The following is a 21,937-nucleotide window of genomic DNA, read 5'->3' as shown; positions in this document are numbered from 1 at the left end:
GAGACAGAAAATTACAACAAAGAGACAATTAATCACCATAAAAAAATATTTTAGTAGAGAAATGTTTTCATTGAAGTTAATGTGTTGAAGGGAATCCTGTAAAAAAAAGTTTTATTCAAAATGGCACTTTATCAAAATGCAATTGAGTGCAACTTCAACGTAACTGTATTTTTGGTTCCTATTAGATAAGATGTACTTTATTGATCCCAAATTGGGAAATGTTTGCGTTGCAGCAGCATAAAAAACAAGGCATTGCACATCATTAGAAATTAAAAGAGTAGAAATAAACATTTCAAAAATTTGAAACATATCAAAATAGAAATTAAAAAGTAGAAAATATGCATTTGACGTGAAGATGAAACATATACTAATACTTCTTCTTGACTAACCACGTCACGTTCCAGGGGTGGCACCTGCCGATCCAGGCCACCCCTCTGGCCCCGCCCATGCAGCCAAGTAACATTCTGTTAGCTGGATGATTTAGGGGAGATACAAAATACAATATTTCCAAAAAAACAAATAAGACATCTTCACAACAGGTTTGATGTCCTCAAAGAACCTTTCTGTAGTTATTTAGTGTCCGAAAGATGAATTTCTGTTGGTTTTGGAACTTTAGCCACCATGATGTTGAAATGAACCATCCTTAGAAAATGAACAATTTCCATCCTTATTAGATTTATTAATTTGATCAAAATGTACATTGTTTAACAAATAAAATATTCATTGGTAACAAGGAAACACTGAGAAGTACATTTCATAAATTTAGAAAATCTTAAGATTAAAAGTTGCATCTGATAAGATATAATACTGTATGATGTGCCATCTGTGAACAAAACAGTGAGTACAATCAACTTTGCTTTAGCTCTTTGATCTTCACAAAAGTGTACTTTCTTTGTCTGGAAACTAGGTAGATGAGAGCAGTGAGACTTAGGCCACATTTACACGAGAACGAAACGGCTTGTATCTGCATAGTTTCTTACGTATAGCCCTATTATTTACACAAGGCCGTAACAAACGGACCCCACAAACGATAACGGGTCCGAAGGTGGATAGATTTGCAAACGAAACTCTCTGGGGGGTCAAACGAGTCCGTGTAATCGCCTCTATACGAATATTTCCTGACAAAATAACGATAGCCCCACCTCTCCCCGCCTCTGCTGCTCACTGCTGTAGCACTAGCAGTAGCTACTGTCAGTAGTGCTACTGCTTCTGACCATGCTACAGATGTTAGTACAACATCTACAGCTCGACCATGCTACAGATGTTAGTGCAACATCTACAGCTCCTCTACCACAACCAGCAGCAAGTGGACATGGAGAATTACATGAACTACTACATGTTGCTAAATCCACCGCGGGGCATAAACAGAAGGGTAGCCATGGCAACATTGCGCAGGGCTGCTCCGGGGTCTTCTTCGCTGCTTTTGGTGTATTTTGTGGCGGAAGTTACAGCGCCACTTACAGTCCCGGCATATGTACTACAGCGTATCCAGCGCTTTCGAGCGGTCTCGTGTGGAAGTACAGCGCCACTTACAGTCCCGGCATATGTACTACAGCGTTTCCAGCGGTCTCGTTTGAACAGACACGTTAAATGAAACAAATGCATGTGAACGGAAGACTTTTTTGAAAACGCATACTGTGCATAAACGCAAACGTTCCCGTGTAAAAGCAGCCTTAATTAAACAGGTTTTGTGTGAGGTGTGAAAAAAGTAGAAAGACACGATAAAGCTCTGTAGAGCTGAAGGGAACTGCAGACATGATAAAATCCCCCTGAGGGTTTGTCACTACAAGTAAACCCCTTAAACATCATGATTAATTGATTGATTAGTGCAGCAATAATCAAAACACTTTTTTTTACAATCCAGTGTTGAATTGTGTAGGATGTAATCAGTATTAGGATAGCCTCCGACTTCTGACCTGCACCTTCATTGAATAGGGTTTAGGGGTCTGGGTCGAACCAAAAACAGGCGTGTAGTCTGGCTCTCCTGCATCTTCTGGCCAGATGAACTTGAACCTCCTCAGAAGCGTTACCACAATGAGGAAGAGCTCCATACGAGCCAGAACCTCTCCGAGACACATACGATGACCTGCAGGTAAAAACGCATATTCTCCATAACCTAATGACATTTCTTCAATCAAACCTCCAATAAATCTTTCAATCTATGAATGTGCTTAACGTTTGACTCACCTGTAGAGAATGGCACGAAGGCTTCTGGTTTAACAAACTCTCCCCGGTCATTGAGGAAGTTTTCAGGGTTGAATTCATGGGGAGATTTCCACTGTCCCTCCTCCTTCAGCACTGAGGACAGGTTAGGAATGATAATGGTTCCCTGAAAATCAAACAAGGAAGAATTGAAAAAGAGCTGGATGTGCAGTACCAGTCAAAGGTTTGGACACACCTTCTCATTCAATGGTTTTTGTTTATTTTAATTGTTTTCTACTTTGTAGATTAATACTGAAGACAACACAACTATAAAAGAACACATATGGAATTATCAAGTAACCAAAAAGTGTTAAAAAATCCAGAATATTATTTATATTTTAGATTCTTCAAAATAGCTCCCTTTTGCCTTGACAACAGCTTGGCTTCTCTCAGTCAGCTTCATGATGTAGTCACCTGGAATGGTTTAAAATGAACACGTGTGCCTTGTCAAGAGTCAATTTGTGGAATTAGTTGCCTTCTGAATGTGTTTGAGACCATCAGTTGTGTTGTGCAGAGGTAGGGTTAGTGCACAGTGGATAACCCTATTTGACTATTGTCAGACAATCTCAACATCCACTGTTCAGAGGAGACTGCGTGAATCAGGCCTTCATGGTCCAATTGCTGCAAAGAAGCCACTACTGAGGATGAACAAGAAGAAGAAGATAATTGTTTGGGCCAAGAAACACAAGGAATGGACATTAAACCAGTGGAAATCTGTACTTTGGTCTGATGAGTCAAAATTTGAGATTGTTGGTTCCTACCGCTGTGTCTTTGCAGTGGTGGCCGGCCCATAGGGGCGCTAGGGCGCCGCCCCACCTCTTCCCACATTCTAGATTGTGATTAAAAAATATTTTAATTTTTTTATAAAAAAATGAACAAGGTACATATTATATAGTTGGTGTCAGTTAAATGTATAATCTACGATAAAATATAGATAAAAATTGTTTTACAATGTCTAAAGTTACTGATAAGTCACGTGTTTCCTGCTTGGGGCGCAGAAATCTTTGGCCATAGAGTGCCACAGTGAGTGACGTGTCCTAAAACCCGGAAGTAAGTTAGCATTTTACCACTTCCGGTTCCTTTGACAAAAACCAATGCAATTTCTCCATAGGATTTTGGAAAATAGCTCGAAATAAGGTCTGTGGTTGACACACATTTAAGAGACGGATCACGTTTTGTTCAGCCGGATAATATCCACATGTCTACCCTACTTTATTCTTCGTTTTCCGAATGCCAGGAAGTATTCTTACCTCGCTTCTGAAGCAAGATGCTCGGCAGACATGTGCTACCAAGCAAGCGTACTCGCGATTGAGAAACACCCACGGTGTATACTGCCACCCGAAGTCCCCAGCCGGAAGTCCCCGGAGTTGGGGACTGGCTTCAGTAGAAGCTGCTGGGACTCCCAGCAGCTTCTACTGAAGCCTTCCGAGTAAATCGCCAGAACACCGACACCTCCTCATCTCCACCGCTCCCATGTTTTATTTTGTGTTGCCATAAGTTAGTCTCTCTGCGTTTGTGCGCTGGGCGAATGCTAATGCTAATAATGCTAATGCGAGGATAATAAAATGGCGGCTCTACAAAACATTTCAGAGTTTTACGGGGCGTGGTTTGCAATTCGCCCAGCCAATCAGAACTGGGGCACTTTTTTCCCCCAGGATAGTACCATCTCTCAGCAGGCACTAAAAATGGGGGTAAAAGTTCCCGGCACTAAGTACTCTTTTTGGTGTGAACGCGACATAAGCATAGCATTCGCGCTAGCGTTGGCATACACAGTAGCGTTAGCATACATGCTAGCGTTAGCCATACTAGCCTGTATACCAACCCAGTCTCACGGCATTTCGTGTTATTAGTCACGAAATTAATTTAATCTATTGATTCGTGTTCACCAACACGATTTTCACATTTTTTTCGTGTCACACAGAACGATTTTAAATGCAATGTATTTCTATTGGTAGTATGTTTCGTGCCTGCAACACGTCTTTTTGTCCGGTCGGGTCTTGGAAGACCAGAAGCTGTGTGGTTCATAAAAACATGTTCTTACTCAATATCTTACCCTAAGCCTAACCCTATCCCTGTTATTTTAAATTGTATAATGTCTGAGTTTTTTTGCCGTCAGTGAGGAAAATAAATGGGGCTCAGAGCCTCAGAATACTGAAATCTGTATTTTATGTCATCTTTTTTTCCTTCTAATTTGTTATTATTTGGTGCAGGCACGAAACATACTACCAATATAAATACATTGCTTCTAAAATCGTTCTGTGTCAGAATACTTAAATCTGTATTTTTTTTAATGTCTTTTTCCTTCTAATTTGTTATTATTTACATTGCTTTTAAAATCGTTCTGTGTGACACGAAAAAAATGGCGAAATCGTGTTGGTGAACACGAATCAATAAATTAATTTCGTGACTATAACACGAAATGCCGTGAGACTGTGTTGTGTATACATGCTTATTGCACAGCTAGCATTAGCTATATTTACCTTGTTTATACTTAGCGGTCCTATGTGTTAATCTTTTTTTTATAGTTTCACTCCGTTTGAATGTCAGTGGACTGCAATAAGTCAATAAAGGAGCATGGCTGCTCATTCCCTGGCTCTCAAAAGAGTTTGGCTGGCTGTTGAATCTATGTTCACACTGAGACAGTACAGCACATAGAGAGAACAGTACACACCAGTGGCGAACCATGTCTATCACAACTGGACCTTCTGTAGACATACACCCCCCCGCCGCCGCATTTTATTTATATAATTAAATCGATTTTTTTGTTTGTTTTATCTAAGTGTTCCAGGGTATTCTCTGAATACCTTGAAGGCCCTGACGGTTCGCCACTGGTACACACATATCAGAAAAAGCATGAACAAACTAGAGTCCACATGGATGATGCTATGTGACTAGCCATGTTTAAGAAAGTAAACACAGCTGTCCAATGAGGGCTACAGGATAATCAAATCAAATCAAATCAGGTTTTATTTATAAAGGATAGGGATCAGTAAGCATAATAAGGAGGTTGACAAAAGCAGGCACTAAAATAATAGACTGTATCAAGTGCTGTGTGCCTTTGAGCTAGCCCTGCGTTGTAATAGGACCAGTGGCGAGCCGTGACTTTTATACCTAGGCCCTCTGACCCCCACCCCTTCCCTCGAAAAAAAAACAAAAAAGTAGAGTTATTACGTCACAGCGTATACCTCAGCGGAATATCAAAACAACGGCCCGGGGTGCAAAACGCATCAATGACAGCGACCCTCTACCACACAAAACAACACCATTTATATAAAACACCTATCATGACAGGGCACCCACAGCTAAGTAACAATTAAAAATGAATTAAGTTGGCACGGCGGCCCACATTGAAAATGACTTAGGCCTACCTATGATGATCAAATCACTTAAACACAAAGTCCATCCTCCTGTCCTTTTGGATGAAGCACTTGATGGCGGGGTCATGCAGCTGATCCTTTGTCACTCCAATTTATCATTGTAACTCAATCTTGAAAATGACTTGGTTAATAATTTCGCAACGATGTCATCAGGATAGGGATCAGTAAGCATAATAATGGCTCACTGACATGAGCCATCATGAACGAACTTATGCTAATCATAAATCTATCGATCATAAATCTATCGATTAGATTTATGATTCGAAAATTATAAAAGTAGGGTAGACATGTGGATATTATCCGGCTGAACAAAACGTGATCCGTCTCTTAAATGTGTCAACCACAGACCTTATTTCGAGCTATTTTCCAAAATCCTATGGAGAAATTGCATTGCATTTTTGTCGAAGGAACCGGAAGAAGTTTACTTCCGGGTTTTAGGACGCGTCACTGCGGTTCTCTATAGCGGGCCCTCTGTGAATGTACAGAGGGACCAACAAGCTCTCCCGTCTTCACATAACTCGCAGAGACGGCATTTAACCCTTCACATTCCAACAGAAACTGAACAGGCAGATTCGAAGGATTTATTTCTTTGGAAATGTTATTTTAAATACAATTAAATCAAGTTATTTTGGTAAAACTAATGAAAAATATAACTAAAACAATATTTGTTTTAAGTATATTAAAGAAAAAAATGCTTTTTAAAAAAAATGTTTTCAAATATTATTTTTTAGAATATCTTAGACCCTCAGAGAGGGCCTAGAGGGCCCTGACGGCTCGCCACTGAATAGGACCTCATTATGTTTTGAGTTTGTGTATAAGTTTGCTTAAATGTTGGTAGAGCCCCCCCTGGAGAAAAATGTACCAGCCACCACTGTGTCTTTGTGAGACGCAGAGAAGGTGAGCGGATGGTTTCTGCATGTGTGATTCCCACCGTGAAGCATGGAGGAGGAAGTGTGATGGTATGGGGGGTCTTTGCTGGTGACACTGTTGGTGATTTATTCAGAATTCAAGGCACACTTAACCAGCATGGCTACCACAGCATTCTGAAGCACCATGCCATCCCATCTGGTTTGCGCTTACTGGGACCATCTTTTGTTTTTAAAAGACAATTACCAAATGTGGGGGAAACTTCTGTAGCAATTGGAGTCAGGACTCAAAGGAGACACGTGGAAAGCTGGAGCTATGATGGCAAATACTGAGGTTTTATTTGGAGCTTCGGCCGGATAATTCACAAGACATGTCACGGGCCACGGTCTGACCACACGGTTGAGATGCCACAATCAATTCTCAAGAGCCTGTCTCTGGATAGACCTTTGAACTAGTTTGGAGGAGGGTAATCCACATTCTTGACTAGATAGACTAAACAGCTGGGGACACTGAATCAGTTGCAGCTGACGCCTATGGCCTCGAAGATTTCACACCTTGGAGTCAACAAGCCCCGAGAAGGAAGTCTTCCAGTGTCCCCACAACAATAAACTCTGACCGAGAGTTGCCCGGTCATGAACTGATAACAATAACAAAATGCTTGGGCAGCCCCTCCTTAAGGGAGATAACGGCTGCTCCATGTTGGGCATCTGCATTAGAGGGCAAAAGGTAAACATGTATACAGAATTATTCCCTGACACCAAATACACCTCCAGGCTATGTAAGGGCTTTTTGACTAAAAAGGAAAGCGGTGGAGTGCTGCGTCAGATGACCCAATTGAGATGGTTTGGGATCAGTTGGACCGCAGAGTGAAGGAAAAGCAGCCAACAAGTGCTCAGCTCCTCTTGGAAGTCCTTCAAGACGGTTGGAAAACCATTCCAGGTGACTGAGAGAAGCCAAGAGTGTGCAAAACTGTCATCAAGGCAAAAGGGGGCCACTCTGAAGAATCTAAAATATAAATCATATTCTGGATTGTTTAACACTTTTTTGTTTACTAGATAATTCCATATGTGTTTTTTTTTATAGTTTTGATGTCTTCAGTATTAATCTACAATGTAGAAAATAATTAAAATAAATGCGAATGAGAAGGTGTGTCCAAACTTTTGACTGGTGCTGTACATAACTATGGCTGTCACTGCTCTTGATCCTTTTCCAAGGTTTGTATATTGAAATCTAAATCTAATCCCCGCCCCCCCCCCCCCCCCTCCCAATTTCATCAGGTTTCACCATACCTCTTCGCAGTCCTCTTCACAGGTGTTCAAATGAGCTAAAAAACGTATATTTAACTATCACCAATTATTGATATTTCTGGAGGCAATATAATGTTCTTTTATCGACATAATTAGGATATGTTATTTATTAATATGTCTATTTTTGGATTTTAATAGTATTTCTTGGAGCTAATTGGAAATTCACATCAATATTATCAGCTATTCCCTGTATTGCAGATCGTACCTTTTAGTGTTCAGAGGGAAACTGCTATAATTTCAAGGCTTTTTACATTTTTATGACACATAATATTGTCCTCTTACCTTGGGTATGGAGTATCCCATTAGCTGTGTGTCTTTACTGGTGCAATGGAAAACAGAGAGAGGAACAGTGTCGGCCACCCTCTGGATCTCATGGATGACAGCCTGTATAACAGAGACACAGCTGGCAGAGCATCAAACTGTAACGTTGTTCAAACCCAGATATATTACTACGTTTTTACAATTCAAAGACACTTTTAAAATGTTCTTATACCTGCACATAGGGCATCTGATGCCTGTCTTCAAAACAGGCTTCATTTTTCCCATCCAGAACATTGTCTATTTCCTGCTGACAGCGTTCTGGTGAATACAAAGAAAATACATTATGATGTAGAGAGACAAAGATTTAGTTAACAGAAAGAGAGAACATTGCAATATGTTTTACCCACTGTGCTTAATGGCAGCCTAACTGTTGCTTCTCAAATATTTGAAGACAAATGAAGTGCAGATGTGTTCTGTGTCCATGCGTCTAAAGTAACGTATGGATTGACGGGACTTGTCATGTTGTCGTCTTCTTTTGACTTGATAGATAGATAGAATAGGAGGATGAAACCCTGTTTAATGGTCACACATGCAGAGCACACAGCACACACAGTGAAATTTGGCCTCTGCATTTAACCCACTACTAGGAGCTAGGATGATGTTGTTATATGAAAATATAGACCTATAAGTCACATGTACAAGCAGCTTATATGTTTGTGTAGTGGCCATAGTTAATATGACAAGATCAAAGGCAAAGGTCTGTATTATATAGGCTGAACGAGTCTGTTTATAGAGGAAGTCATTGTGGATTTGTGGGTCAAACAAAAAGAGACCTACGTTTTTAGGAGAACAAAATTCATTCGTCAACAACATTTTAATGTATTATAAGTCACTAAAGGTAATGATGTTGCTATGTAAGTATTGTACCACTTTTCGTTCTACGTCACTTAAGTAGGCAATAATTATAGTGTTCCAAACCATGATCTTTTAAACCTTACCGATTTCTTTTTTTGCTCTAACCTAACTAAGCAGTTGTGTTTTCAATGTTAAATAGAACAGTCATGTGATTAACGGTCACATGTTTAATCTACTATTGTGGGACCCTTTTGCAATGTTATAAAGAAAGCCATGACTGTTTGTACCACATTTGATGACAATTCGTTCAATAGGTGTCCATATATTTCCAGGACCACAAAGGCCTATGTATTGGCGATCAGTAATCAATACATTCTTTTTTGAGTCTCGACCAACTGACAGACTGACATTTTTATCCCTTTAGCCATGCCTCTAGTATGAATAAATAAAGTGGAGACAGACAGATGATAGAGAGCCATACCCTGTATCTTGGGATAATTCATTAGGTAGAGGAAGGCAGTCAGCAGGGTGTTGGCAGTCGTGTCTGTCCCAGCAAAGTGCAGATCCAAAATAAATGCACAAAGCTGGTCCTCAGAAAATGACGAGCCATCGTCTCCTCTCTATGCAGGTTGACAAGAGAAAGAAAGAGTGAGTAGATATTGTTCATTTTGTCACCTCCTCAAAGCTCAAATGTCTTAGTGGTCAACAACATGTCAGTTTATACCAGGTGTTCAGGACAGAATTCTTCCAATGAACAGAAAAGAACCACACACCTTATCCAGTTCATCCAGGTAAGAGTCTATGAAATGCCGCGGTTTACCAGGAATTCTGGTCTTTTTGTTCTCAGCCACCATCACCAAACGTTTCTCATGTGCGACCTGATAAACAAAATAGTTGAGGTGGAATAACCAAGTTCACCAAGTTTTAGAACAAAAAAAAAGAAGATAATTTAAGGTTTATTAAGGGCATATAAATGTTCCAGTTGAAAACAAAACAATGTTCTGAATTTCAGGCCTACATGTCTTGTCTTGTAGGCTTTACTGACAATTTAACCTATTAACAGGAACCAAGCCATTTAGTGGCCCAAAAATGAAGAAAAAGCAATTTCCTAGCATACCATATTCAGTAGCATAATAATCTGATTGAACACCCTGTAAGGTTGTTTCTGTTTATAATAATTAATAGATAACGCAACCCAATTGTGAACAGATATTGATGAATTGTAATAACTTATACTGGGCTTTGATTGCATATAAGGCCATAAAGAGATACTTACAAGCCATTTCTATTAGCCTCAGCTGTACTGTGGACTATAATAGGTACTCATCAACTCCAAGGATTGAACTCCAAGCCATTATCATTGTAATAAAACATGTTTTTTGGCTGTCTGTCAACAAACCTATTTCAAAAATACCTTAAACAACTCAAAGGCCTTCCGGAAGGGCAGTGGCAGGTTGCGCACAATTGGAATAGAGTCATAGATCTGTATGAAAAAAAAAAAGATTTCAAAAAGTTTAGATTTCCTTAAAGTCATTATTCAGGACCCTTTTTATGGTATGTTTACTTTAAAAAGATCTCAAGCACATCGACTCTTTGTCTCTCTATTGAGTGGTTTTGTTGTCAAAAATGTGACTCACCATACCCCAGCGCCCATTGAATATTTTGGAGGTCTCTTGAAAAAGGCCAACAAAAAACTTCATGAACTCATCCTCATAGTCAAAGTGCCTTGCAAAAAGAACTTGGCAAATGATGTTGGAGGCCGCATTGTGGAACAGCTGCTGAGGATTCATCATTTTACCTGGAAAAAGCAGATGAAAAATGATTCGTGGACTTGATCTTGACAAAAGTGAAGACACTATAATAATGTATTATATTATAATAAAAACACTTATAATGTTCTAAATATCAGATAATATGATTTTTAAAAATGCGGTAAGAGAATAAAATAAGAGTATGGTTCACAGCACAGAGTTCAAAAGATGTCTAGACCCTGATGTCATTCTCACTTATATGTTTAGTTATGCAACAAGCAACTTCTGTGTACTGTGAGTTGACAATTGGACATACCGACACTCTGCTCGATCAGCTGTGTGATATGATCTGTCTCTCTCAGAATGTTCTGCTCCATCGTCTGCTTCCCCAGACCAAAGTTTCTCAGGGTCATCAGACCAAAACGACGTTGCTCTTTCCAGGCAGCGTTATAATCTGCTAGAATCACTCCTTGAGCATTAGCTATATGCAAAAATGTAAAATTAGTACTTGCATTCACTTTCAAATAGCCTTTTTAAATACAGTGAATACAATTTCAGTGATACGTTATATTTTCAATAATAGCTTATTGAGCTGCCTACTGGATCACCATCATCGACATTGAATATACTAATGGTTTACATGTTTGTGTGTTTCTTCTCAGCAGCGTGGATTGGTGTTTGTCACAGTTTCATTATTCTACCCAGCAGTGGAAAGTAGAACCCGACCCCATGTTGGTAACCTCTGGATTCTACTACCTTGCTGTATCCAAGGTAATTAAAACTATTTCCACCTTAACCAGCTGCAAGCATAAAAGGCTGCTTAAATGTTTTATGAATCAGTATTAACAATCAGATAATCTTATATAATATATCAGTCAATAACTCCTTCTACTTGATACTTTGCTAATAATACCACTGCTGCCAACAGGTGGTGCCATTATGAGGCCTTTAACTCTGACATGTAGGCAGTTTTAGAGTGTTAAGTTATTGGTTGATAACTATTTCTCTGCAAAAACAATTATATCTCCATACTTTCTGTTTAGATGTTATGGTGTGTATGGCATACAAATGAAAAATCACTCTGCATGGAAAAAGGCTAATCCTTGTTATGTACCTTTCACAAGTACAACATGATTAACCATTAGGTCTTGTGATCTGCCAGAGAAGTCCGCCGCTTTGGTGACCAGGGCTTCTTTCAAAGCCTGCAGCCCGTTGATGACCACAGCTGGTCGCTTACCAATGAAAATGCTGTATACGTTACCATAGCGCTTGGCCAACTGTGGACAGAGACAGATAAGAATGTGATTTAGGTGATTGACCTTTATACAGAGCAATCATCAACCAAAGTAATGAGTTATTATGAACAAGTTAATGTTAGAAGAAGTAGCTTTAGGTTGAGTTATGTTATTTTCAAGCACAAATGAAAGATATATTCAATGAACTAACTGTTGTGTCTCGTCAAATGTGTTGTCATGTTTATGTGTTATGTCTGTCTTTTCATGTTATTTCACGTCATGTCATGTCTGTCTATTTATCTCATTTCATCTCTAGTCAAGTCCCTGTGTTTCATGTCATGTCTCGTTTTCCATTTCCTGTTTTATTTTGTACTTACCTCTTGTCTCTCATTTCAGGCCCTGTTACTTCCTCCCTTTGTGTGTTTTCCCGCCCTCATCAGCGTCTGCCCCGCCCCTGATTGTTTCCACCTGTTCCCACTCACCTCATGTTTAAATAGTCCTGTCTCCCCCTGTCCTGTGTTAGTTTGTCTTGTTTGTTTCCATGGATGGTCGTGCCAGGCTTCAGCCAAGAGAGGATCATTTCCAGTCTAGTCAGGTTTTGTTATTTTGTTATTTTTTTGCTTTTTGTTTAACCTGTTCCACTCTGAGCCTGTTTTTCAGGTCTCAGGCTCGAAAATGACATTCCCAGAACAAATGACCATATCTTCCCTTCTAAAAGGGTTAAATTAATAATCTTTTTTCTCAAAGTAATGATAAACCTGTGAGTTGGATGTAGAAGTGTCAGAATCAATATAAATGTTTTTTATTTTAAAGAAAATTCAGATTTTACATAGTAAAAAACTGTAAATTATAGTGTCCGTCCAAAAATTATTTTTTACAGATAGTGAAAACTACCCTTGGATGATGGGTTAGTAGACTAAAAGCTTTAGGAATCCAAAGTACAACATATAATAAGTACCCTGTATCAAGATTGATGTAAAACAAGTGAAATTTGACCTTTTTAGAGAGATTTAGCCAAAAACTGGGCCATCTGGGGTCATTTGGGTGGATTTGACCTATCTCTGGCGCCCCTTGCTCGATCTGGTTGGTTGACATACCCTTGTGACCGTTAGAGCCAATAGAATCGAAGGAGGAGGCTCCCACCCAGACAGGTTGTAAAGAAAAAATGTGGCCGCTTCGCGTGTGGAAAGCGAAACTAAACTGGAGGAATGTCTCCTTCTGGAGTTTGGAAACTAAAACGCAGTTGTATTGCTTATGGATTATCAGAAATAATTTCAAAGAAGGCACAGACACATAGATGAACCTATGGATTAACTGCAGCATCGTTTTTTTATCGTTTTAATGCCATTGAAGACCACTTTTGACCAAGGTAAGCCATATTTACATGTTTAGCTTCTTAGCTCCACATGTGATGATGTACGCTTTCGTTGATAGCGTCGCGAATGTTTATCACTGAGTGTTGAGGTGGGCACCGGTAGATTCAGTGTCTCCAGGACACCAAAAAAGAGTGTTTGGTTGTGCATCTAGGATAAGTAATAAGGGAGTTATGAGTGAGTTTAAGTGCCTTTGTCGGTCCCGTTTTTTCGATCGAGGCTAATTCAGAGGCTGAGTGCTAGCATTGTGGGTTTTTTTTTTCAAAAAAAATTAAAAAGATCAGTTAGCTGAGTTTCTTCCCGTTACATGGATATAACACATTCATAGTTTTATTCAATATTAAGATTCCTTAGACGTTGTTTCCTGCAAATGACGCGTTTATCCGCCCGGTACCGGGGGGAAGGTGTGAAACAGGTTAATCCAGTACCTACTCTGTTAAGAGGGATTTTCTGTTTGCTTGAAATTAAAAATACATTTTTTGCTACATTCAAGACTGTCTCTGGGTCGTGCATTTGGGTTCTCCAGTTTGTGTTAAGGTCGTGACAGAACGAACTGACCAAAGATGGACCCAGCCGACCCAAAAGCGCTCCAGACTGCACTGATCTGCCCAAGGCAGTCTGATCCACCAGCACCAAGAGCAGCTAACAGCCATTGAGCACGGAGTAAGAGGCTTGTCGCAGACCGCCGTAACTGCACAGGTCAATCAGCTGGCGACACAGCTTCACCAAATCATCACCCGTCCAGCTGTGCCGACGGTGCCACCTCCCGTCGATCCTGCAGCTGGCCAGGCCGAGGTTCGCTCGGCATCTGTTCCATTACGGTTGGCATCACCAGAGAGGTTTTCCGGGGAGTCTGGAAACTGCAGAACGTTCCTGGTCCAGTGTGATCCCAGCGGCGTTTGTTTCCGAGGAAGCCAAGATCGCCTTCTTGGTCTCCCACCTCACCGGCAGACCCGCAGCATGGGCCACGGCTGAATGGGCTCGAGACTCTCCCATATGCAGGTCGTATGCCGCTTTTTATGACACTATGAGCCGGGTGTTCGATCAGACCTCAACCTCCAGGGAGGCTATCCGGATTCTTATGCAGTCTCACCCAGTCATAGACTACGCCATAGAATTCCGGACCGCAGCCTCAGACAGTGGCTGGAACACCCCCGCGTTGATGAACGGATTGTCAGATCCCATAAAGCAGGGGTGGGGAACCTTTTTCCTCTCAAGGACCATTTCAATTTTTACAACATCCTCCAAGGGCCGTACACATTATTGAACTCAACTAAAATCACAGCCCATTCATTTCATTCAAAGAAAAAGCAACCTCTTAATCCAGATATCTTACCATGACTCGCGCATGCATGCACGTGCACGGTTGTGGCATGACCACCAAAACCGAAAGATATGGACACAAGATGTGTGCAAATGTATTTAGTTTCCTATCCATGTGAACATGATTCAAACTATTTAAGTGGGGGGTGGGGACCTAACCTCCTCTAGTTATATTGAAGTTAGTGAAATATTGAAGTTAAAAGCATCAATTTGGTGCACTTTGAGAGCAAAATTAAGAGCTCTATGGATACATCTCTCAATATCCATATGGAACAGTAAGCAGATTTTCTTTTTCTTTATGGATATTTTACAAATCACTCTCCTTTTAAACTGTATTCTTGTTTATTAATAACAACCTTTTTTTACTGTCATATAGTATTTTATACCAGTTTTTCCTTTATTCTCTTAATGTTGTATAACTATAATGATCATATAAATGTGTCTTTACCTCACTGGTTGTAGAAAAAGCTTCTTATATTTGTTAGCATAGCTAGCTAACCAGATGCTAATAACAACAAAGTTATTGACTGTATGATCAGTATGACAGATGAACAGATCGCCACTGGGCTTACAACTAAAGACACAGCCACGCAAAAACTGCGGCATGTGTACGGCTCCTTATGGGTACTGCAATTTTCATAAAGGATTGCCTGGCCCCGTTGGAATTGCCTCAAGACCTGGAAACATTCATTTCCATGGCCACTCGAGTGGATAATCGCCTCAGAGGGAGAGAGAGAGGCGTCGAGCCACACCTAGACCTCCAAGCCACCAGGGGCGTTCTCCTGGGAATTCTTCTTCAGGGATTCCGCCGGCCTCTGCAACTCCAGGAACAGCGCCTCCACAAGCACGGGAGGAACCCATGCAGCTGGGAAGTACCTGGATTTCCCCAGAAGAAAGACAGTGCCGCAGTGCCTACAGGAGGGTAGCTGTTTTTACTGTGGACGTCAGGGTCACCAGCATGCCGCATGTCCGGGAAAAGGACACGCTCACCGGCTATGAGGAGGGCGCTGGTGAGCAAATTCCCCTCTAAATACCCTCCACGCACACCCACTCAGATAACGCTCATGGTTAATAACCAAGAACACACACTAGGGGCACTGATTGACTCTGGGGCCGACGAGAGTCTTATAGATTGGGAGCTAGCCAAACAACTTAACCTTAAGGCTATTCCTTTGGCCCACCCCATCAATGCCAGCGCATTAGACGGCCGACTAATGTGTCAAGTCACTCATCATACCGAGCCCATTCAGGTAGTTATTCAGAATCATTCGGAAATGTTACAATTTCATTTATTCAATTCCCCTCAGCACTCACTTGTATTAGGATTTCCCTGGTTAAAAAAACACAATCAACACATTAATTGGGGCTCAGGCCAAGTTAAGGGATGGGGAGGGGAATGTGAGCAAAATTGTAGGGTTCCTAACTCGCCTCGCCCTGCTATAACACAGACCCCGGCGATCAGACTTCACCCAGTCATCATGTCTGATAAAAACTCAGAGACTACACCAGTTAATGGTTATGAGTATCCTGATTTGTCTGAAGTCCCTGCATGTTATCACGATCTGAGAGAAGTTTTTAATAAAACCAAGGCTCTGTCACTACCTCCACATCACCCTTTTGATTGTGCTATCGATCTGCTACCCGGCGCACCCATTCCTAAGGGACGCCTTTATTCCATCTCCGGACCAGAGCGAGCGGCCATGGATGAATACATCTCGTCTTCCCTGAAAGTGGGAATCATCCGTCCCTCTTCACCGGCAGGAGCAGGATTCTTCTTCGTGAGTAAAAAGGATGGCTCACTCAGGCCATGTATTGACTATAGCCCACTTAATGCCATTACCAATAAGAACCGCTACCCCCTGCCATTAATGTCATCAGTGTTTGAACTGCTTCAGTCTGCTAAAATCTTTACCAAACTCGACCTCAGAAATGCTTATCACCTGGTCAGGATAAGAGAAGGGGACGAGTGGAAGACTGGGTTTAATACCCCCAGTGGACATTATGAATACCGGGTCATGCCCTTTGGATTATGTAACGCTCCTGCTGTCTTCCAGACCTTCGTCAATGACATTTTAAGAGACTTCTTGAATGTATTTGTGTATGTATATCTGGATGACATATGAATCTTTTCCCCGGACAGTCAAACCCATGTTCCACAGGTTCGTCAAGTTCTCCAGAAGCTACTGGAAAATCACCTATACGTCAAAGCCGAGAAGTGTGATTTTCACACAGCCACCGTTTCTTTTCTGGGACACATTGTAACCGCCAACCAGGTACAGATGGACCCTTCCAAGGTTAGTGCTGTGGCTAATTGGCCCACACTAACCAACAAGAAGACGGTGCAACAGTTCATAGGGTTTGCAAACTTTTATCGTAAGTTTATCCGGAACTTTAGCTCTGTTGCCACTCCCCTGCATAATCTCACTTCCTCCAAAGTCTCTTTTCAGTGGAGTCCCCAGGCAGAGACCGCCTTCATGACTCTTAAGGAGAGATTCATCACGGCACCTGTTCTTACCGTCCCAGACCCCCAGCGACAATTCGTGGTGGAGGTGGACGCCTCCAACGTGGGAATAGGAGCAGTGTTGTCCCAGAGATCCACCAAGGACAAGCATCCCTGCGCCTACCTGTCACGTAAGTTGTCCTCAGCTGAGCGGAACTACGATGTATGTGACAAGGAGTAGCTAGCGGTCAGGCAGCATTAGAGGAGTGGAGACACTGGCTAGAGGGGGCGGAGCAACCTTTTATTGTTTGGACAGACCATAAGAACTTGGAGTATATCAGGAAAGCCAAGAGACTTAATTCACGTCAGTCCCGTTGGTCTCTGTTCTTTAACAGATTCAACTTCACGATTTCCTTCCGACCGGGTACCCAGAATGGAAAACCAGACGCACTGTCACGACTCTATGAGCCAGAGCCTACTGCCAAGGAACCAGAGGCAATCCTTCCACTGAACTGTGTGGTTGGGGCGGTCTCCTGGCAGATAGAAAATGATGTGAAGCAGGCTAATGTTGTGAGCCCAGCACCAAATAATCGTTTGTTTGTTCCTGTGTCATCACGCTCCAAGGTAATCCACTGGGCTCACACCTCTAAGCTCACATGTCATCCAGTCGTCTGCGCACGCCATGGTCCGGCGTTGTCGGAAGGTCTGGGCCGGAGCCCGGCAGGCACTCCTTCGGACGTCCGCTAGGATGACGTCAGCGGCAGATCATTCCCGCCGTGCGGCTCCCGTCTACAGACCGGGTCAGCGAGTCTGGTTATCCACTAAAGACTTACCCCTACACGTTAATTCCAGGAAGTTGGCACCAAGGTTCGTGGGTCCTTTTCCTATCCAAAACATTATTAACCCTGTCTCTGTGCATCTCCAACTCCCCAGGTCTCTTAAGGTCCACCCCACGTTCCACGCCAGCAAAATCAAGCCTGTTCAGGAGAGCGCCCTGGTTCCCGCTTCCAAGGCCCCTCCACCGCCCCGAATCATCGACGGGGGCCCGGTATACATGGTCAAGAAGCTACTAGCAGTCCGCAAATGGGGCCGAGGACATCAATACCTGGTCGAATGGGAGGGATACGGTCCTGAGGAGAGCTTATGGGTTTCCCCCTCGCTAATCATTGATAAGACTGATCAGGGACTTCTACGATCGTCGTCCTGATCAGCCTGGGCAGTCAAAAAAATGTGTTAGTCATGTTTATGTGTTATGTCTGTCTTTTCATGTTATTTCACGTCATGTCTGTCTATTTATGTCATTTCATCTCTAGTCAAGTCCCTGTGTTTCATGTCGTTTTCCATTTCCTATTTTATTTTGTACTTACCTCTTGTCTCTCATTTCAGGCCCTGTTACTTCCTCCCTTTGTGTGTTTTCCCACCCTCGTCAGCGTCTGCTCCGCTCCTGATTGTTTCCACCTGTTCCCACTCACCTCATGTTGAAATAGTCCTGTCTCCCCCTGTCCTGTGTCAGTTCGTCTTGTTATATCTCTCACAGGCTCCGCCCTCTACTGGACTCTATGGGTACTCCCCTTGATCCTATCATGCAAGCATTCATCCACTGAGACTTTATAGACGTAGCCGGCCCCGGGGCGGGCCTACCTGAATGCGCGCGCATCTCACCGCATAAAAGGAGGGAAGGATACCCTACTTTTATAATTTTCTAATCATAAATCTAATCGATAGATTTATGATCGATAGATTTATGATTCGAAAATGATAAGAGATGGGTAGACATGTGGAGATTATCCGACTAAACAAAACTTGATCCGTCTCTTAAATGTGTGTCAACCACAGACCTTATTTCGAGCTATTTTCCAAAATCCTATGGAGAAATTGCATTACATTTTTGTTGAAGGAACCGGAAGAAGTTTACTTCCGGGTTTTAGGACACGTCACTGCGGTTCCCTATAAAGTCTCAGTGAATGAATGCTTGCATGATAGGATCAACGGGAGTACCCATAGAGTCCAGTAGAGGGCGGAGCCTGTAAGAGATATAACAAGGGCTACCATACTAACCCCTCGTTTGTTTCCATGGATGATCGTGCCAGGCTTCAGCCAAGAGAGGATAATTTCCAGTTTAGTCAGGTTTTGTTATTTTTTGCAGACTTAAGTTAATCTTGAATTCTCTTTTTGTTACGCTTGTTTTTTCCTCCTTGTGAGCTATTTTTGTTTAATCCAGTACCTACTCTGTTAAGAGGGATTTTCTGTCATTTTTTGCTACATTCAAGACTGTCTCTGGGTCGTGCATTTGGGTTCTCCAGTTTGTGTTAGGTCGTGACACTAACAGTACTATTGTTTGAAATGTAATGCTGTTACAGAACCAAGTATATGATGACAGACGAGATAAGTAAACATGTAATTCCTGTTTATCCAACCAGCAAATTAATAAATACCAGCCTTTTGAGGGGGTTATCGGCTGATCTCCCCCATGTTTAAGGATCCTTGATTAAGATATCTAACCCCAGAATTGCTCCTGTAGGCATGTCTTTGGTATTGATGTGTATGTAAGAGGCTTTGGGTACAAGTGTCAGCTTAATAACATGTAAGGAAATGTGATTTTAAATAGGTTTACCACACAACAAAAACACAGATTGCAAAAATGGGCAGTGGTGGCGAAGTCCATAGGGACTTGGCTTGGGAACCGGAAGGAAGTGCTACCGAGGTGTCCCTGCAAGGCACCAGTCCTTACACTGCTCCCCGGGCGCCGTACATAACGGCAGCCCACAGCTCCTAACACTAGGATGGCTCAAATGCAGAATGTACATTTCCCCTCTGTGGGACTATTAAAGGTGGGGTAGGTAATTCACTTCAGATACACTTTTTGTTATATTCCATGGAATGCTCTTAACATCCCGATAGCAATGAATACATTAAATGCTTTGACAATAAATACATACAAAAATGTCATCTGTGGAAGCCGTGGCACTGTAAAAAGCACGACCAATCATTTTAGCCGGCCCGGCTAAAATAACTGGATGGCCTACCTGCCTGTCAGCTTTCCATCTCGTGCGCAAACTTATCTCGTGCCCTCATTGGTCATGTGTGCGTTTGTGTGTGTTGGAGGAGGGGCTCTGTAAGGAAGTCTGAAGGAAGGGGCAGATTTTTTTCGGCTGAGTAGTTTCAAATTCTAGTGCACTCGAGCTGGTTTCTCCGTTCTTACTGACCCTACCTTTAAGGGTATATACAGTATATACAAATTAAGAACCATTTCAATATCATTTCACCAATGTAGGTTATTTAGACGTATATAAACCATCAGTGCATGATTCGGTATGCACAAATGTTCAGAAAATATTTTCTCTTGGTAAAATCATTTAACTTTACCCTCTCCAGGTCCGCAATAGGGTTCTCCAGATTGAGCTGCAGCAAGTTCCCAATGATGGGGAGGGGTCGAGGGCCTGGAGGGAAATCTTTGGTCCTGTGGTTCTGAAAGAGGAGCGATAGGAGCAAAACAGCTCCCAAGAGTAGAACCACAGATGCAATCATGATGAAGTTCTGAATCTGATGAATTTTCACAGCGTTTAAGTTTGTCTCTTATCTTGTTGGCTTCATAAGCAAACACAACCTTTGCACATCATGTGTCCTGAAAAGGTGTTGCATAACCATTAATTTGCCCTAAAAAGCCTGCAGCAACAAGCAGATTAGTCCAAACATCCCAATTCATTACTGACTCCACAGATAAAACAACTTGAACTTTAGAGACGTGTCCATCAGAACATTTTCTCATTGCCCTCCATTATTATGTGATCAATCTTTCATTATTATTTAACGGCTGAATAGTAAAATAACAGAACCTAGAGCAAAGTAAAGGGTCACATAGATGGATTAATAAATAATCAACTTTACCGACATGCCTCTTGCCAATAACCATAGTGTGATCTGGATTTGCCCTTTACTTTTGGTGTTGCAATAAACTAAGTTTGCAGTGAAGATATGATGTCTCTCATTAAAAATTAACTGTTTCCTTTAACGATTACACTGAATGTAATTTAGAAATAAACCAATGCTCTATGCTCATGTTTTCTTCACTCTGAAGCTATGGTCAGCTTAATGCACTACTCTAGCAACATGTACAACTATAACAAGCCTACTGACCCACTGTTCAAACAACATCTTTGAGAGTTAACTGTTCTATTGTAAACAAATATTTAAGTTGTGGAGGAATTCCAATGAATAACATATTCCGAAATGCTAAGGCATGGATCTGATAACTTGAATAGATCTTTTAGACATTATTACATTTTCCAAATTGTAACTATTACAAACTATATGATATCTTTGAACAACTATAGAGAGAAAAATCACTACCATTAAGAGAAACAAACACAATTTGAGTAACGCTTTCCAACATTTGTTGAATTACATTAAGAGATCAACTTCAATTGAGAAAATGGGGGTCTGAGATGTAGTCAATGAGATAATTGCTTATCCTTGAAATAGAAACCAACTAATATATCAGTTTTATGTACATTTAAAGACTTAAGGTTTAAAATCACATTGAACATAAAATCCTGTTCCCAATATTGCCCACTTGAGGGAGCCATTCAATAACTGTTGTCGTCATCTTTTTCCCCCTATGATTTAAAACACTGCAGAAGCCTGAATGTGTTGGATGGTCTGATGAATGTTATTCTATTGTACTAACACACAATATTCTAAAAGCCCAAACGATGAGGAGGAAAAGACAAGTGTGATCACCTAAAACTGCTTAAGTTCACATGATTGACCTTCCTTTATGCTAGAAACAGTGGTTGAGGATGGATGTGACAATATTAGTGTATTGGTTAAAGCTGTTTTTACACATTGTTGTTACTGCTGCTTTAAGTTGATCTGTTTTGCAGGCTGCAGTTAAGAACTTACAGTCCCTACCGCATTGGAAATGTATTTATTTAAATATTTTATTT

General features: G+C 41.5%; 1 protein-coding gene across 1 annotated transcript; it reads right to left on the bottom strand.

The window, feature by feature from the left end:
- Window positions 1-1,543: 1,543 nt before the first annotated feature.
- LOC117491275 (cytochrome P450 2D15-like) lies at window positions 1,544-20,526 on the bottom strand. The gene is made up of 11 exons (XM_034141171.1): window positions 20,358-20,526; window positions 11,735-11,897; window positions 10,937-11,101; window positions 10,507-10,667; window positions 10,284-10,352; window positions 9,643-9,747; window positions 9,351-9,489; window positions 8,247-8,332; window positions 8,036-8,137; window positions 2,188-2,329; window positions 1,544-2,086 (listed from the first exon to the last, which is right to left on the bottom strand). Exons 1-11 carry the CDS (start codon window positions 20,517-20,519, stop codon window positions 1,893-1,895), a joined length of 1,488 nt encoding a protein of 495 aa, XP_033997062.1. The 5' UTR covers window positions 20,520-20,526; the 3' UTR covers window positions 1,544-1,892.
- Window positions 20,527-21,937: the final 1,411 nt, after the last annotated feature.

Source organism: Trematomus bernacchii, unplaced genomic scaffold (genome assembly GCF_902827165.1).
Source record: "Trematomus bernacchii unplaced genomic scaffold, fTreBer1.1, whole genome shotgun sequence".
In the NCBI taxonomy this organism is placed as follows: Eukaryota; Metazoa; Chordata; class Actinopteri; order Perciformes; family Nototheniidae; genus Trematomus; species Trematomus bernacchii.
Note: the sequence above shows the minus strand (reverse complement) of the source record. Positions and strands in the feature narration are given on the sequence as shown.

Bases quoted from the DNA above. Each gene is read 5' to 3' on its own strand.
- LOC117491275 (XM_034141171.1), bottom strand. From the start codon at position 20,519: ATGATTGCATCTGTGGTTCTACTCTTGGGAGCTGTTTTGCTCCTATCG. The intron at 9,748-10,283 runs GTATTTTTGAAA...TTTGTTTATCAG, and splicing joins AGGCCTTTGAGTTGTTTAAG to GTCGCACATGAGAAACGTTT. The intron at 2,330-8,035 runs GTAAGAGGACAA...TTTGATTTTCAG, and splicing joins TGGGATACTCCATACCCAAG to GGAACCATTATCATTCCTAA.